The sequence below is a fragment of the Monocercomonoides exilis genome (assembly GCF_001643675.1).
Source record: "Monocercomonoides exilis strain PA203 chromosome Unknown scaffold5-2102611, whole genome shotgun sequence".
Lineage (NCBI taxonomy): Eukaryota > Preaxostyla > Oxymonadida > Polymastigidae > Monocercomonoides > Monocercomonoides exilis.
Genome location: NW_027150550.1, coordinates 493,747 through 512,325, shown reverse-complemented (window position 1 = coordinate 512,325; position 18,579 = coordinate 493,747). Strand labels below are relative to the sequence as shown.

Genomic DNA, 18,579 nt, shown 5'->3' with positions numbered 1-18,579 from the left:
AATGTGTGAAGCAAAACAAATAACCCGTTTGAAAATTTTCATATAATAAACTGTTGTGCTTTATTCTAAAGCAATAAATATTTTCACATGATGAAGAAACTGTTGAATCTGGAAATGAAAGATAAGCACTAATATAAAAATGGAATTGTCCAAAAAAAAATTCGTAAAAATAAGTAATGCTTATGAAATAACATCGTCTAGTAGAAAATCATACATTTGTTGTTGTTCACGCGCTGTTAAGGTCTTACCGAATGATTCTTGTAAAACATGGCCGACTTCGAGGTCAAAACCAATTATACAAACACAATGAATCCAATCATTCTTATAAATGATTTCGTTAGTTTGACCGTTCGATTTGTTTTGTGACATTCTTTTTATTAATTCAAAAAACAAAGCTTTTTGTTCTTGTGGATTTTATAATGGCTTCAACCGAAAAATGCAGAAATTTTTTGAAAAAATCTCATTGAAAAACTCAATTCATTGATTAATTCGTTTCTCAATTATTTGTCCTAAAAAATAGTGTGTCATTAGACAAACTTTATTTATGCGCTTTAAAATTTCATTTTTTATTTATAATTTCTTTTGCATTTTTTGCACAAACAATAAAACGTTAGAATCATCTCTATTTCAATTTCAAAAAAGTACATAAATTCCAAACAGAAAAAACGAAAAAGCTATCATTAAAACAACTTTTAATAAATTATAACAAAAATCTAATCAATTTAAACAGGAATTTTTTTTAAAAAATAATAACATTGCGTATCAGCACATAATTCGTATCGTTCCATCACTCCAACCAACGATAATAATGCCTGAACATGGAACAGCGCAAACAGACTGAATGCATTCATTTTCCATTGTTTGAGGAACAGGTTTGAGAGTGATGTTCACTGTTATTGTTTCAGGTTCTTTTCCAATATTTCTGTGCTTCGATATTCTTGGAATTGTATTTGAGCTTATTTCTTGCTCGCTGGTTGTATTCATCTTTAAATTATCGTAATTAAAATCTGCATCGCTTCTCAGTTCATTCTTTTGATTGGAAATAAGAGGAGATGAGTAGTACTTTAATAAAAATGATGTAAGTCTTGAAATTAGCGCATGTAAAGTTTCTTCCTCAAAATGCATCATCCGTTCATCTTTTTCGTTGATTAGCACAGTTGACTTCATATTCAGTTCTTTTCTCATATTTTTGACTTGTTCGAGTTCTTCAATGAGTTTATTCATGCTATTGGCATCTTCATCACAAAGTCTTAAGCACACCCTCATCAATCCTTCCAGTTCTTCCAGAAAAGCTTCTTCCTCTTTAATTAATTCTTGTTCTTCTTCCAGTGCATCTCTTGACATCTTTTCCATTTCCTTCATTTCTTGTTGCTCAATACGAGTTTTCTCTTTGATTACGATTTCTTCAGCTAATTTTTGCAGGTCAGCCTGGACTTTTGAAACTGCTTTTTTGGTATCCATTTCTTTTGAAGCGTTATCACTCGTTTGCCCCTCCAATTTTTGCTTCTCAGAAACTTCACTTTTTGACTGATTCTTTTCAATTATCATCTTTTCTATCCCATCCATTCCTAGACTTGCCACCCTCTTTTTCCCGCTTATCCTTTGCAAAATAGATACCAAATGCATAATACGCATTGAAATTGAAACTTTGTCTGACATTCCAATTGGAATAGAACTCAACCCAATCGTATTGTTTCGAGCAATCAAAAAGGGTACAATTGGCTGAGAAACTGTCTTTGAATTAACAGGAATCGATGCAGTTGGTAAAGTTAATTCCGAAAAAATATCAGAATTTGCGCTTAAAAGAGGGTTCATCGTAGAATTACTTGTTGCTGAAAGGGGAGAAGAAATGGCTGATGAAAGTGTTAGTGAAGTTGGAATGTGCAAAGAGGCTGTGTGGAGAGCAGCTCGATTAACAACAGGAGCATTCACTTTCACAGGAGTGCCTCGATGTGCCCCAAATCCCCAGCTTCCACTGATAAACGTTGAAGCCACAGAAATCAAAGAAGGACTCATAACATCAATCGAAGAAAATGAAGAAAATGATTCTTGTTGATTTTCATTTACTGGAGAAGTGATACGATCTCCAGCTTCAGACAAACCCAACTGTGAAACAGAAGGTGGAGATCCTGCAATGCCTTTCTGCTTTGTATTGGCAATAGATGGTTGAGAAATAAACTGCTTTGTTGGAAATTGCGACGTTGATGGAAGATGCGTAATTGTTGAATATGTTGACAGGTTTGATGGCGAAGGAGTGGAAGCAATACAAAGTGATGATGTACCAAATTGTTCCAACGATGGCTGCGAGGGAAGCTGAGTTACAACAGAAAATGTTGGTGTTTTCTTGGATATGCTGAAGAAAGCATTTGAATGAGTCACAGAAAAAAGTTCAACGTATCGATGCATCACAGAGCAAATTGTTGAATATCTTTTTGATAGTACACGAGAATAATCATCTTTTTCAGGTAATTTTCTTTGAATAGCTTTTGACAGCATCGAAGAAGCATTGACTGGTTCCGAACTTTGAGTTGGGTTCGGAGAAATAACATCCGGAGAAAATGCAATTTGTTGTGCTGAAGTTGAAGATTCAAATACTTTACTCAAAGTTGTTCCGACTTCAACTATTCTCTGTTTTATTTCCATTGTTTCAGAATTCTGCAAGTCAACCGGCTTTCGAATGTGGACTTCTTCCATCATTTTTTCATCGCTCTTGCCAATTTTGTTATCCTTTTTCATCATTTTGGTTTTTCTTCTTTCTTCTTTTTCTTTCTCCAATTCAAGCAAAGTACTTCTGCAATCGCTAAGCAGAAGCTCGGTCTCTCTCTTTCCCTGCCAAAGTTGCTTTTCTCCTTCATCAATAATTTCCTTTGCAACAGTCGAGATAATGCACTCTGGAACAGGATCGATGCATGAAAAGCCACTTGGTGGAGCTTTCCATGTTTCCACCACGCCATCTGCTCCAACAGTAACGACTCCAGCACTGTTGTGCATTATTCGTGTAATCCCCTTGGAATATGCACTAAATTGGATCGTTGAAGATTGAACTTGAGGCTGAACAAATGTGTTTGATGAATCAGAAGTTGCTTTATTAGCTTCAGTCGAATCGCTTAAAGCATCAGCATTCTGAGAATTTTGTTGGCAACGCTCATCATAATGTGTTTTCCACGTAAAGAGTGGCTTACCCATTCTTCCATCCACAATAGACACACTCCCATCACCGCATCCACATCCAATTGTACAACCAACTGTAATATCTCCCCATCCACCAACAGAATAAGACAATTTTCCGTTTCTGCTTAATCCTCCCATCCTTTGGACTCCTGATAAATGAGCAAGTTTCAATAATTCCGACAAAATCTGTTCAGAAGCATCAACATTTGGTAAACAACCATTGCTCTGATAATACTCACAGATGTCATGAGTGGACAATGATTGAGAAACTGACAGATCATCATTGATATTTCTACTCAAAAGTCTCAAAAGAGGACTGTCTTCTTCCGTCAGCCCAAATGAAAGTGAGGTCACACCGCTTCGTTCAAGAACAATGTTTTTAAATGCATCAACAGCTGGCTTTGTGCATTCATCAAGTGAATCGCGAAAGCAGAAAGAAGAGCGCTTCATATTTTTTTGAGCCATTCTGTTTGAAGAGCAATAATAATCTATTCTTTCTGCGTCTGTTGAAAGAAGAGATGGAACATAAAATGACTGAGCAACAGATTTTGATCGGACATCAAACAGTCGAAGAAATCCATCTCTTCCTCCACCTGCAACAATATCTGGTGAAATTGGAATTATACATGTGGTAACTCGATTGCGCAAAATGGAATAAGATTGACTTTGGATCGATGCAAAAGTTTGTGCTGAAGGAGAAAAAGGAGAAGAGGTAGAAGTTGAATAAAAAGGCGAATAAAGAATATTTTGGTTGTTGAAAAACAATTTTCCTCCTTTTGGTTCAGCTATCTTTCGAGAAAACGTTTCCATTGTTTCTCTTTCTCTTTCATTGTAATCATCATTCATCCAAGGGGTGTTTATTCCCTGACAAAATGCTTTCCCTCCATCCCAGATGCACTTTTGTGTTTCAACATCCCACACATGCAGATCCCCAGCACACGAAGCAATCCAAGCACGTGTTGAAAACGAAGAGTTGAGTGTTCGTTTAGAACTCGAATTCCCAAAGTTTTCGAATTTGCAATCGCTGTGCATACCCATTTCAGAAAATGGTGAACAATTTCGCTTCAGTGGTTGCTTAAATTGCTTTAAGAAATTCGGTTCTTCATTTTTCTCGCTTGCAGCTTCTGATTTTGCTCCAGTGTCTTGGTTTGTGGATATCACAGCGCGATACAAGGGTTTTGGGGCTTCTCCAAAAACTGGAAAAGGCTCAGGAGAATCTTCAACTGAAGACATTGTATTGCTTTTTATTTGAATTCTACCTTTTGCACATTCATTCAGAGCAAATCGTTCTGAAAATGCGCTTCCACTTTCTCCAATTTCTTCTTCAGCACAATCCAACAACTCATCGTTATATCCCTTTCCAATGAATCCCTTCCCAGTTTGTAATTTTCGATAGGCTGTCTGCCTTTCTCTCGAGTTACCACTTGAAAATACACTTCCCATCATCCAGCACATGTCAGTAACAGGAAAAACGCTGCCGAATTTGTGACCACGATACTCTGCAACGGGTGCCTTTGGCTCTGAAATAAGTGAAAAGATTCTGATTGAGTCAGAGCCGGCAACAAAGAATGATTCACAAGGAGAGCAAATAATTGACTGAACAGGAGCATGTAAAAGCTGAAGTGTATTCGTAGCATTTGGCACTAAAGAAGATAATGAATTAACTGAAGAAGAAGAAGAAGATATTGCAGGTGATTGAAAAGAAGCATTTGTAAACGAGGATGCTGATTGAACATTTGAGCCAAAAGACTCTGATTGATGTTGGACAAGCGGCTCTCTGGATGAAAGGCGTTTGGTAGCTGTTGGAAGAATGGTATACAAAACTTTATTTTGGAACGTACCATTTGCGTTTGTTGTTTGAAAATTATCCAGAAGCCAAGAATTTGAAGAAGTGTCAAAAGATTGGTTTGAAGGCTGAATTAATGACTGTTTTTGTATCTTTTGTTGAGGCAATCGACCAGAGCTGGAGTTCAATTCTTGTTGATTGACTTGTGCTGATAAATTTGATTCTTTACGATTATTAAACAACGATTGAGAAAGATTCTGAGGCTGGCGTGTTATTGTTGCACCACCAGCAGCCCATTGATATGTGTCTTTTTTAATTGCAACAGAATCACTGAAAGAGTTAATCATAGGACTGTACGTGCATTGCGAAATAAGAGATTTCTTTTCATTTCCTTTCGTTCCAAATAAAACAGAATCAACTTTTACAAATTGCTTCGGTTCAATGTCTGGAAGATTCGACAGAAGAACCAAAAATTCTGCTCTTCGTCTTTCCTTTCTTTTTCTATACGCTTCCAATCGAAGGTTCATTTCATCGCGTGCCTTTGCTGTCATTTGACGAGGTTGTTGAGATGGCGATGACGAATGACCCGAGGCTTCAAGAGACGATTCGCGATATCTCCTCCTTTGCGAGTATTTGAATCGTCTTTCTCTCAATCTCTGCTCACGCTGGCTTCTATCTGATCCACCATTTCCGCTTTGCACTGCATTTCCATCCGAACTTCTCTTGTTTCCTGGACGACGCTTTCTACTCTTTTCCTCGCTGTCATTCACAGCTAAATGTTCACTTCTTTCAGATGTGACATCTTCATTGCTTTTGCTTTTGCGCATATTGCTTCGACCTCTTCTGGTTCTGGTATTATCCTCTTCTCGCTTGCTGCTAAGTGCATCTCTCTTGCTTTCGTTTTCACTGAGCTCGTAATCCTCTTCGTCTTCTTCATCTTCGTCAGATTCTGCTAACGAATCAAAATTGCCTTCATCTGTTTCATCACTCGAAGTATAACTAGACGAGTAAGACGAAGAATCTATCCATGAAGAAGAACCAGAATAAGAGCTGTCCTCCTCATTCTCCTCGTTATCCTCGCTGCTCTCGTCTTCTGAATCAGAGTCGCGATCTTTGGACTTCGAGGAATACGCATAGTCCGACTTGTGTATTGCTTCTTTTCCACCAATAATCACCTTCTCATTCTCCCTTTCTCTTCCACTCCCTTCCAACAGCCTTAAAATTGCCCTTCCTTCGCGAGATCCTCTCCCAACCTTCTCTTTTTCCCGTAATATTTGGATCACTGCCATTGCTTCTTCCGCTGTTAGTTTGTTTTGTTCTCTGTTTTCGTTGCTTTCTTCTTCTTTTAGTGTAATTCGCACGTCTTCTGGTGAGTGTGACATAATCTCCAACATTCGTAACAGTTTGCGCTGCACATGAATCTTTTCTGTTGTTGTAAGTGCGGGTTGATCATAACCAATAGAGGAAGCAGCAGAAGAAGATATGTGTTTTTCGCTTGAAGGCAAAGGATGATAATCTACAGGTGAAGAAGGAGCTTCAATAATGGCTGGTGTTTTTTCTGCTTCAGAGGGAGAATCAATTGGGAACTTCCTTGAAGAAGAGTCGCTAGAATTCATTTTTTGCGCAAATTGAGGAGAATCAGTTTCATGCAAAATAGTTCTGGCTGATATTTTTTGGATATTAACCCTCAACTTTGCTTGAAGAGCTGAGAGGAGAGTATTGTCTGTGCGATGAATAGATGCCGCAGAGATAAATGGAGACAGCGGTGGAGGAACAATCGATAGAAATGTGAAAGAAGTAATTTGAGCAATGTTAAATGCATATGAATGGGTAGTCTTGTCTTCATTAGATGCAGATGAATTCATTTTCGAAGTTGCTGCATCCATCTTTGTTGGGATTAGCCTATGTGCGGTGTGTCTTAGCATTGGCTGGTTCACTTTCAGCATTGCAATTAGAGCATTCTGTAGTACACCTCTTGACTCAACCCATTCGGGAAGAAGAAGTTGTGCTGATTGAATGTCCTTATGCTGAGACAAGAACTGTGCAGACGATGAAATGCACTTTGAAGAAAGAGCAGGATTTGAAAATAAATACAATAAGGGAAGAAATGATTCAAAAGAATTTGCATTGTTACTCTTTTCACTGAAAGAGTCTTCAAAAAGAGCTTCAGCTTGGGATGTTGAAACGTTCAGGAAGTAAAATGCAGAATAGAAAGGAGATAGATGCCGAGTAAACTTTGTGTATGTCTCATGAACGTTCTGCTCATAAATGTTTTTCTCATCGTTAATGCAAATCTTATCATCTTTGCACTCTTTTTCAGATTTTAATTTTTTGAATAATTCAACAAATTCAGCAATCATCCTCTTGCGTTCTTTTTCTTTCAGTCTTTTCTTTTGCTCTCTTTCAAGCATTGATTCGGTCTTCAATTTCACAAGTGTTTCAAAAGCAATACACCAATCACTAAGCCCCAAGCACGCAGACAGAGCAGCACATAAATGGAAAAATGGAAGCGGCAGAGCAGGAAAAGAAACAACAACGGCAAAGCAATGAGTGAACAAAAGCAAAGCAACTTGGCGAAGAGAAGAGGAAGGAGAAACATCATAAAGAAAAGAAGCAAGCTGAATAAGAAGGAATAAAAGATCCAATGTTTTTTGAAAAGGCGTCGAAGCAAAAGTACTATCTGCATTTTTCGATGTTTCAATTGAAAATAAATTAAAAGAAGGCAATGAAGAAAGTGCAGACATATTTGAAGGAGGGAAAAATGATACATGAGCGAACGGTTCTGGCGCAAGTGCATGTGGAGAGAGATGCAATAAGAATGGCGATGAATCACCCAGACATGTAAATGGATCAATCAGCAAACGAAATATGAATGGCAAATTCAGTCTATCCAATTTTTGTTCCAATGTCTTTAGAAATGAGTCCAGCAGATGAGCATAGGAATCTGAAGGAGAATACACAAAAGAGAGAAAAGCAGACGACTGGAGATCTTTTTCAGTTAAAGTCATCACCTGCCTATCAGAAAACAGCGACGGAGATGGGATGCAACTTGGTAGGAGCAAACGAGGAGGTTGCGGACGGATATTTTTTGCCTGTGCAATTGAAGCAGCAGCGTCTTCCGTTGAACTTCGTGATTCAGGTGGAACAGGCTGAGCAGAAGGAATAAGGCTTTCTGAATCAGACGAAAGTTGGCTAATTGATGTGCCAGCTTGAGAGCCATCTGGTTGCTGTGATTGATTTGCTCCTGTTGAGTCTATGTTTTTCGCTTTCTTTTTATATATCGAGAAAAATCCATCTCTTTTCGGCTTTGGAGATATGCTCCCATCAATTGCAAGGTCTGCGTTGTCATCTTCGCCTTTATAATCCTCCAAAGAAGCTCCAATTTGTGATGCATTTATTGAGTTGAACTCTGAATCTGATTCGACTTCTGCCTCAGATGCTGTTTGAGTCAGGTTGCTTGCATTTGAAATTGGTAGAGGAGAGCTCTGAAGAGCAAGTCTCATTTGTGCACCGATTGAGAAATGCTGGTTTTCTGGTATTTTTGTAGGTAAATCGAGTGCTTCTGGTGGAAGTATATTTGAAGATGTTGCATTTGAGGAAGAATGAGAAACATTAGCGAAGACATTTGTTGATGAAGAATCTGAACTTGTAGATAATGAAGAAGGTTCAATTTTTCTTGAGCTTTTATCAAATTGAAGAATCGAATCCGAAGGAATAGCAATGGTTGATGAATCGCATTTCTCGTCTCTTTTTGTTGGAAAAGTCGATTCTTTCATAGCTTCAATTTTGCTTGTTGATTTCTCGTCGCTATTTAACAAGGTATTGAAATCAAGTTTATCTGATGATGGTGAGGCAGTTGTTTGCAATGCTTTCCTATCATCTGGCTGAACAATGCAAGTTTCTTTTTGATATTCATCTCTTAACATATTTGCATATCGTTTAAATTCTCCTTTCAAATTATCTTCTTCTTTTTCGAGCCAGGCATCTTCCACCGAATTCATCATTTTCATCATCCGGACCAAATCGTTATCACTTGGTGGCTGCTCAAAGATATCTTCTCTTTTCGTTCCTTTCACTTCCTTTGGGATTTCTTTTTTATTATTCCTTTCAGTATCTTTTCCTTTTGATCTTGAATTTTCGTTCTTTTCTTTCTCTTTGCTTTCTTTCCCTTTTTTGCGTTTGTCGTTTTCATCAACCTGCTCTTCTTTCGACGAAACTCCACTAATTTTCATTCTTTCTTTGTTTTTCTCTTCCCTGTCCATGATCCATTCATCAATAAATACGCTCAAATTCCTTCTGCTCCTTCTTGAGAATAGCACATTTACAACACGAGAGGCGGAAAGTCGCCTTAAAAGAGACAAATACAATGAAACACTTTCTACGCACACTTTCTGTCCATCTTTTGTGTGTCTTTCCAGCTGATCGCTTAAAAGTGTTGCAAAAGAAGAAACGGAAGAAGGAGATAAGCGCGGAAGAGTTGAAAGAAGAAGAGATGAAATAAAAGGATAAGTGTGAAAATTACATAGAAATGGTACAATTGATGATGACACAACAACAGGCGGAAGAGTTGCACAGAGAGTGGCCAATGCACTTCCCAAAAACATATGAACATCAAAAAGTGATCTTACATTAGCTAGTTTTGATGCAATTTGCAATTGCTGTGTCGTCTTTTGAGAACATAAATATGAACTGGGGTTTGGAGGATTGTTCCCTTTTGATTCTTCAGTTAAATAATATTCATTGAGGTGCAATTCGCTTTTATTGCTTAATTTATTTCCTTCTTCTTGTATTTCCTTTGCATCTCTTCTGCTACCTGTAATTTTATAATTTTCGCTTTCTTCCTCAACAGCAAACTTCAATAACTTTTTTGCTGTCTGAGTTAAGCCATTTTCCAGCAACGGTACAATTACAGATGATACAGCATCAGCTCCAAGCCAAAAAGAGTAAGATGAAATTGCCATTGATGATAAAAGAGATGGAATGGACAAAAATACTGTTGTTGCAATTTGATCTCCACCTGAAAGAGAATGATTTAAAGTAAAGAGCTTCTCTATTGGCAATGAAGATGGAAGATCAATTTCATTATGAAGAGGAGAAGCACTAGAGGAAGCCAATTGAATATTCTCTTCCACATTATATCCATTTGAATATGAAAAATGAGAAATAGTATTTATCTGGTTTGTGCCAGTCTTTTCATTCAGCTCTAACTCCTTCCTTTCCTTTTCAGCTTTCTTTCGCAAAAAAGATTTGCGTCTCGCTCTTTCTTTTCTCATCACTCCTCTCCTTCTGTTTTCTTTAATCCTTAGATCTGCAATCATCCGATCCACAGGAGTCTCCACAAATGGCGACAATGCGCACAGTCCAATGGGCATCTGGTCAAATTGCAAATACGTGTTGAGAAGCAGCACAAGCTGAGGAAGAAGCGTGGAGCGAAGAAAAGAAGACCCAAAGAATCGCAACGCAAACGGAATAAGCTGAAGCGACGAAGAGCAGAAGTGAGACAATGTGAAAAACGATAAAACAAATGGCTTCAAGAAAGAACGATGCGCCTGATCCATCTCAAACATAATTGAAGAACACATAAGAAGTTGACAGGCCATCTGAGAAACTTTTTCTTCCAAGCTATTGCTTTCTTTATGTGTATTAGATTCGGCTAATTTCTGTGATGACCCCAGCACTACAGGCTCACAATCTGTTGACGGACTATCATTCAATTTGATTGCGTCAGATGACTGTGGTTTGCTTTGTTCATTTCTTTCATTGCCAAAAGGCTTGTTAAGTTGAAATTGCTCAGTTTTTCCCTTCTTTTCATCTTCATTGCACTTGCTATTTTCAACATCATCAGTAAAAACTCCGTCCACTCGCTCATAAATTTCTACAATTCTTTTGGTATCTTCATCGAATATATCTTCCTTTTCCAACAATTCTTCGGATGTTGGACGAAGAAGCGGATTTGGATTCAAACACGATGCAATTGTTGACACAACTTCTGGTGTTGTTCGCGTTTTCAGTGCAGAAAGCAAAGAAGCCAACGCAGAAGCAAATGAAGGGCATGGTTGGTTTGATGGCAAAAACACGAACAATGGAGATGTTTGGCGATTGTCAGAAGTACTTTTTTTGGAAGAATTTAAAAGCGCAGAATAATCTAAAGAAAGAGGAAAATGGAAAGATGGTGCCTTCGCATCATATGAAGAAAAAGCCGGCATGCCAAGAATTAGTTCTGCCCACAGACATCCAAAGGCAAAAATATCATCTGCAATTTCTCGGTCAGTTTGTGAGTGCTTTGAAACTTTGGATTCAGAAGTCTTTGAAAACGAAGAAGGATTTCTTTCTGAAGATTTTTCATTAATCAAATTGAATTCTGAAGTATTATCAGGAGGTGTAGTAAGTGAGCAGTTCCTTCTGTGTGCATCAGCCAGGAATTTTTGCACATGCTCTGAATGGATTCTTTTCGTGAATGGCTCTTCATGTGGATGAAAGTGAGAAGCAGCAAAATCAGATGAAAGCCCGTTCTTCTCTCTGCTTTCTGAAAGTACAGTTGGCTTTTCCCATTCCTCATTTGCTTTTGCAGATTTTTGTTGGAAGCAAACTGGATCAAAGTGGTCCACAGAAAACATCAGATACGGAGGCAACTTCGTACTATGAGTTGGAGGAGTCTGCTGTTGATGAATATGCGTGAATGGATGGTCCCACAAAAGGGAAGATAAGTACGAAGGCTTGTGAAATATCGAATACCGATAAGAAGCTGCAGAAGGAGCAGAAATATTCTCTGAATTGGAAATATCACCATTTTGCTGTGGAAGTTGTGCCTTCATTTGGAGAAGGCGCGAAAACGTACGATCTCTGCTCTTTTCAATACTTCCAAATAATCTTTGAACAGAATCGTTGGTAAAGGACTTATCAATTTGTTGTTTTTGTGTAAAAAATTCATTTCTCTCTGAATAATGCATATCTCTTTCATTCTCTTTTCTCTTAGTAATATTCTCATTTTGAGTGTTCTTTGCATTCTTTCCTTTGATTCCCAGCCATTTCAATCTTTCTTTCCTTTCCTCAAGTTCTGCCATCTTCATCTTTCTCCCTTCAATAATGTTTTTGTTGATCTCTTCTTCAATTTCCTCTTCTTCAAAGCCTTTCTCAAAACCCCTTTCGTTTTTAAATAACGTCCATTTCTGTGTTTGAATTGTGGACATTCCAACTGAAGACGAAAACGACTCTTTTGACGAATTCTCTCCGATCGTTTCAGCCAACTCTTTGTTTGATGTTTGAAGTAGATCAATGAAAGAATCATTCCCCCTATTCGATTGTGAACGTCTCCCTTTTTCTTTCAAAGCACCTTCAATTTCATTTTTGTTAAAAGAATCTTTTTGCAGTTTTTTATTCGCTTCCAAATATCTTTTCATCTTCTCTTTTGCTTTTCTTCTTCTTTCCCTTTGACTTTTCCATCCAAATTCTCTTCTTGCAGGATGAGGCACTCCAAACAGCTGCACAAACCCTCCTCCGCTGGGCCCGCTGCGTGGAACTTCACTCGAAATTGAGCCACAAACAGTCCTTCGACCAATCCCAGCAATAGTGTCGCTGATGAGGTAGCCAAATGTGTGGTCAATCCAATGATGTAGTGCCTCAGAAACATAGTCACTTTCAAGAAGGCATCGATGAATGTACAAAAACAAAAGAGGATCTCCTTCGCACCAGGAAGGAGGCTGCAAATCAGGCAGTGTCTTTGATGACTGTTGTGCAGTCTGCGCAGTCTCTCCTTCAAGATGCTGATTTACTTCAACGCATCCCCTTTCAGTTCCTCTGTGCAATGAATGAAACAAAGTAGATTCCTCGTTAATGGCATCCGCATCAAAGAACTCTGGAATGCACTCCTCTGGCGTGTTCTCAAACAAAGCACTGATAGTCTGTGGGTATTCAGAAGGAGTGAATGGAGAACGGACATATCGTTCAAGCAAAGCAATTGGCTGCTGCCGAGCTGTATACGTTAGCAGAGCGTGATCAGAAAGCAAGTCTGGCGTGTGGTGCGGAAGAGGAAGAACAGATGAGCTTCCTGTCCCACTTTCAGGTGATTGAGTCAATATCACATGTGGTATCGATAAATAAGGGTCTCTTGTATCAGAATAAGCTGAATTATTTTGGTTAAATTGCACTTTCATTCCAAAAGCTCTTCTATTTTTGTCTGCTCCGCTGGTGTTTGCACCCCCACTCATCCCGTTGAATACTTCATCCAGCTGCTCGTCTCCGCGTGCCATGCGCCACCTTGTCTGCTTCAGATCTCTCCACATCCATCTTTCCTCTTCACTCGACGAACTGACATCCCATTCATTCAACTCGCTCAATTCGTCCTCTTCCATTTCTTCCTTCAAAAGACAATTATTTTTTTCATTCATGTAATCTGTTCTCATTATGTTTTCTCTTTGTAATTCAAATTCCTCTTTCTGCTGTTTGTTTTTAAGATGTTCGTTTTCACTCTTCTTTTCGCGCAATTTACGGCGATTCTTCCATCTTTCCCATCTTTTTATCCACTTTAGCAACCATATTTTCTCTTCATCAAAACTTCTCAAATATCTCCCTTCGACTTCCATTTCTTCATAGTCACTTTCATTATTCTTATCTTTATCGAAATTTTCTTCTTTCTCTTTCTGTTCACGTGAACTTTTCGCATTTGCAATTGAAGTTCCACTTTCGCTATCTTTATTTTCCTTCTTCTCAAATTTAATTTTTCTTTCTCTTCTTTTCCTCTTCCTTCTTTTCCTCTTTTGTGATTCTTGCTCTCTTCCGTATCCCAGCCAAATCACCCACGGAAACGCTGGATGTGCAGCAGGGTCTCCGTTCAGCGATCGCCCAGCCAAATGATTCAAGCCCAGAAGATACGTAAAGTTATCGATCTTTCCAGCACCCCACGCTTCAGAAAGCGAAAGAACTGGAGATTTGTATCTAATGCCGCGAATAATAACAATATTATTAGACGGGTTACAAGTTTCATTAACACCTTTCTTTGTATTCATCTCTGCTGAATCACTTTGATTTTCAGTCGACTCTTTTCTCGAAGCAAAGCTGCGAAGAGTCCTTCTGAGCTTCACTCTCCATCCTCTTTTTGACACATACACGTTGCGAGTGTTCAATTCCCCATAGGCATATCCAATTTTGTGCATTCGCTGCAACGAACGCAAAACTTGAATAAGTACAACTTCAACACGGACAGCCCGCACATCATATCCTTCGGCACCATCTCCGCAGCGCCTGCTAAGCTGTGAAGCGCGCTGCCAAAGTGTATTTAGCACTTTCTGCGATGTGTCTGCAGATCTGTCATAAGAACTGGGTGTAATGGAGAGAGCCGACGAATGCACTGAATGTGAAGCTTGACTTACAGCTCCTGTTGATAGCATATTGGCTCGTTTGCTTTGACTTCTTTTCGATTCTTGAAGATCTGGAATCATTTTGAGATATTCACCGCCCCAAATTTTTTCCTTTCCCTTCGTTTTTCTTCCTTCTCTTGCCTCGTGCCATCGATTTAGCATGCCAAATGGCTTATGGAGATGATGGTGTGATGTTGTGGATGAAGGAAAAGCAGTTGGATGTGTGTCCTCTCCATAACTGTTTACAGACGGTAATGTTGCTGATTGATCAGTTGGAGCAAGCGTTTGGTTCATTGGTGATTGGGGATGAACCTGAGACGAAATTGAAATCGCTGAAAGTGGCGATGGATCTGTTGGCAAAGTATTTGTTTCTTTGCTGCTGGTATACGACTGAATGGTAGAATTCATTGAGGGTGATAAGGACGATACTCCCGAGGATTTCAATTCCAAGCTTGTTTCAGCTTCCTGATTCTGAATAAGAAAAGAAGTTGACGAAGCGTCAGAGACGCGATGTGAGTATGGAGCAGTTTGACCTGAATATGCAGACTCCCTCGCAAAAGGCGATATTTGTTCTTTACTGCTTGAATCAGATTGGAGAGTTGTTCCAGTTCCCGCGAAATATGTTCCAGTGTTCATGCTAATTTGTTTTGATTGCACTCTTCCGCTTGCTTTTGCCTTCCTCCTCATCTTTTCCGAGACTGTATTAATTGCAAAGTGTGTTCCACTACTGCTGTTGGTGTTTATGCTGCTTCTCCGCTCATCGCTCTTGGACTTCAGCAAAGACCCTTTCACAATTGTCGTCATTGGCAATGTGTTAACAGCCACTGCTCCGCTGCCGCTACCCAGTGTGGTGCTAATGCGAAGCTCACCTTCTTCAACGCTGGTCCTGTGTTCTCTTCCAATTGCTGGTGAGGCTGAACGTAAACTTGTTGGCTCGGAAAATTGATTTTGCAAAGGAATGGCAGATGGCATGCTGCTAACAAGAGGAGGTTCTGTAGATGGAATTCGAGTATTCAATTTCTGTGAAGTGGATTCGTTTTGAGTTACATCTGCTGCAAATGGAGAAACTCTTTGTTTTGCATACGATACAAGATGAACTTTTGTCGTTGTTCCTTCAGCAGTTGGCGCGTCTGCTCCGATCGAAGAAGTCTGCAAGATATTGGTCCTTTTTGAAAAATCTGAATTACTGAAATCGTTGAAGACTCTGTTGACGAAAATAGAAGATGCTCCTGAACCTCCCCATCTTCTTCCAAGATGCATTCCTATCTCATATCTCTTCTCTCTATTCGAATCTTTAAATAACTCATTATTTCTTTCAGTGCATTTTTCGTCGAATTTTTCAATACTATTTTCCATCAAGCAATCTTCTCCCATTCCGCATATACTCAGTCCAATTAAACTAGAATCTGACATAGCAGAAAGTAGGCTATCAGAAATGATGGTTCTCGAACAATGCATCACATTCCACAAGTTAAAATAAGTTGGTTCACTAAGTGTTAGAACCCACTCAGAACATTCAACAATTCCCCATATAGTCTCTTTCAAGAAATTAAACCTTCTAAAATGTTTATTGTCTTCGTCAAATAAATATTTGCTATTTGTCTGTTCAACTGTTCTTTGTTTTAAGGCACAACTTAAAGTAGAATTATCATTTATAAGTTGGCGTTGGTATAGTATAGATTTAAAATATATGCAAGGATGAATAAGCACTTGCACAAGTCCTTCTACAGTACTTGTGTGCAAATCATTTTTGATTGTTTCTTTTGGAAATCTAAGAAGAAATCAAAAAATCAATATCTTGAGCCTTTAACGCTTTTAAAGACAAACAATAATTTAATCTCTTCGAGTACATTTTGCTTTTCATATAGTCCTATAATCGTACGCAACGGATTTCCAAATGAAACCGTGTCTGATAACATGGAAAAAGTACTGAAAAAATGTTTGTCAATAACTTCTTTAAAAGTTCTATTCTCCTTAAACTGAGAAAACATTCAATAAAACAAAAATAAAAACATTTTGTAATATTAATACCTCGCAATAGAACTCGTAATCGCTTTTATGTCCAGATATAGGATAGAAAAAAAGTGGTTCAATTTCCAGTTCATTGTGGACAATTTTTAAGGCTTCTTCTCTATTCATTACATTTCCCATTCAAAAAAGAAAAATTTTCTACTGTGAATTATATCGACAAGTAAGTAATAAAAGCGTAATTCACAAAAATCTGAATTAAATAAAGTAATAATGGTTTCAAAAAAATATTTGATTAACTCATAAAATAATTGAGAAGAAAAAGAAGAAAGATTGAAGGTTCGCGCAATAAATCAAAATAATTCAAACACATTTGTCGAAATTTATTTTAGAAATAATAATATTAATTAAACAATAATATTTTTGTTCGTCTTTAAACAAATAAAACAGCATATTAATTTAAAAATAATAGAAAAGCACACATATATTGCTATATTACGATCCACTCTTCTTTTTCTTCGACTTTTATTTAAATTTTCACAAAACTTTCAAAAAAAAAATTCACTCTTTGATTGTCTATTCAAACAGATAAAAAATACATACACTCACTTTGGAGAGAAATTATTTGAATTCTTTTATGCCTGTATTATTCTCATTCGCAAAGGTTTTCATATGGTGGGATTTTTTTTGCTTTTTAATTTTGTTCAATTCTGCACATTAAATTAATTTCTCAATTTTGAAAATTTTCCAATGTTTTTTTGATATGAGAATGAAAGATTTCTCATGATAAGGTTGTTGAAAAAGTTTGGAACAAAATTGTTGTTTTTTTCACAAATGAAAGAATTTTGCTCAAATATCATTTATTTTTTTTTTCCAAAAGCATAAACAGTTTTCGTTAATTAAAGAAAAATAGCGTTTCTAGTAGAAATTCTTTGTATTTCAAGCAGAGAAATAAATCAATTACAACAAAACAACATATTTCAATGAAAAATTACACAATGTGCATAAATCAATTTGGTCTCATAACAGCGTTATAAATAATTACATTTGTGCAAAAGAGAAAATGCCACTTCTAAAGCAAGGCTGAAGTGTCAGGCAATTATCTTTATACTTCATTCCTTTTCTCGAAGCGCGTTGGCAGCTTTGACAAGTTCAGCCGCTCTTTCAGGATCAATCGGATTTTCCCAGAATCCTCCTTTTTTGAAGTAGCTTCCAACAATAAATGCATCTGCAGAATCCCAATACTCGTGAAGGTTTGACGGTGTGATACTGACGGTGTTATTTGGTCGAATGCATTCATATATTTTAATATTAAAATTATTATAAAAGTCTTGATTGATTGCCACAAAAATTCAACTCATACCCAGAGCCGATTAAAACTTTCACATCAGTATTTTTCAAAGCGTCTTTGACTGCTTTTGTTTCTTCTGGACTGGCAGGAAGTCCTGTCGAATTTCCAGTTACAATAACTCCATCACATCCTAAGAAATGTTGAAGCGACAAATAATGAATTATGAACAATGAATCCTGATAAACATATTTTGAAGAAGTTCACACTGTAAAAATGAGCAGCGTGTGCAATATCAACTATATTAAGATCTGAAGTCAAAGAATGACTGCTATGCTTCTTTTTAATATCGGCAAATATTGTAATATGATCAGCTCCAATCATATGACGGTATCTCAACAACTCACTGTAAATAAATTTTTTTAAAGATATTTGCAAAATATGGAATTTATAAAGAATTTAAATACCCAGCATCAGAATCCATTATCCCTTCGTCAGCAACTGTGGAAAACACAAAACCTTCGCACCTCACAAAACAGGCTCCAGAAGCTAAAGCAACTGAAATAGCTTCTTTATTTGCTCCAGCAAGAATTTGCAATCCTGTCACGAAAAATAATGAATAAAGCTCGAGCTAACTGCAGACATACCAAAAGGAATCTTAATTGCTTGCCTAACCGCAACACACACTGCAGTCATTGAAGCAACGATTTCAGGTCCAACTGTTCTTTTAAGATATGGAGTGTCGTGCATATTTTCAATTGCAACCATATCAAAACCAGAAGCTTCAAGAAGCTTTGCCTCTTCAACAGCAATTTTTATTATCTCACTTAAATCTTCTCGATTAGCTGGGGTCCCGGGAAGAGCATGAACATGAACCATTCCAATAAGTAATTTCCTATTGAATAGCTTTGAATGTGCAAGCAAAGAAGCCATTTCAACAATTATTTCTATGTGACAAAATCAAATTATACACATAATAAATAATAATAAGGTCAAGATCTTAAGTGTTC

At 37.6% G+C, this 18,579-nt stretch overlaps 2 protein-coding genes across 2 annotated transcripts; both read right to left on the bottom strand.

Moving 5' to 3' along the window:
- Positions 1-537: 537 nt before the first annotated feature.
- On the bottom strand, positions 538-16,232 carry MONOS_5489 (putative wd40 repeat protein; the record flags this gene model as incomplete). The annotated part of the gene is made up of 2 exons (XM_067875640.1): positions 538-15,719; positions 16,196-16,232. The coding sequence occupies 2 exons, from the start codon at positions 16,230-16,232 to the stop codon at positions 763-765; spliced, it is 14,994 nt and encodes a 4,997-aa protein (XP_067734177.1). The 3' UTR covers positions 538-762.
- Positions 16,233-17,196: 964 nt separating this feature from the next.
- Positions 17,197-18,538, bottom strand: MONOS_5490 (putative BtpA/SgcQ family protein). The gene is made up of 5 exons (XM_067875642.1): positions 18,217-18,538; positions 18,037-18,169; positions 17,839-17,975; positions 17,645-17,762; positions 17,197-17,550 (listed from the first exon to the last, which is right to left on the bottom strand). Exons 1-5 carry the CDS (start codon positions 18,500-18,502, stop codon positions 17,394-17,396), a joined length of 831 nt encoding a protein of 276 aa, XP_067734176.1. The 5' UTR covers positions 18,503-18,538; the 3' UTR covers positions 17,197-17,393.
- Between the last annotated feature and the right edge of the window lie 41 nt (positions 18,539-18,579).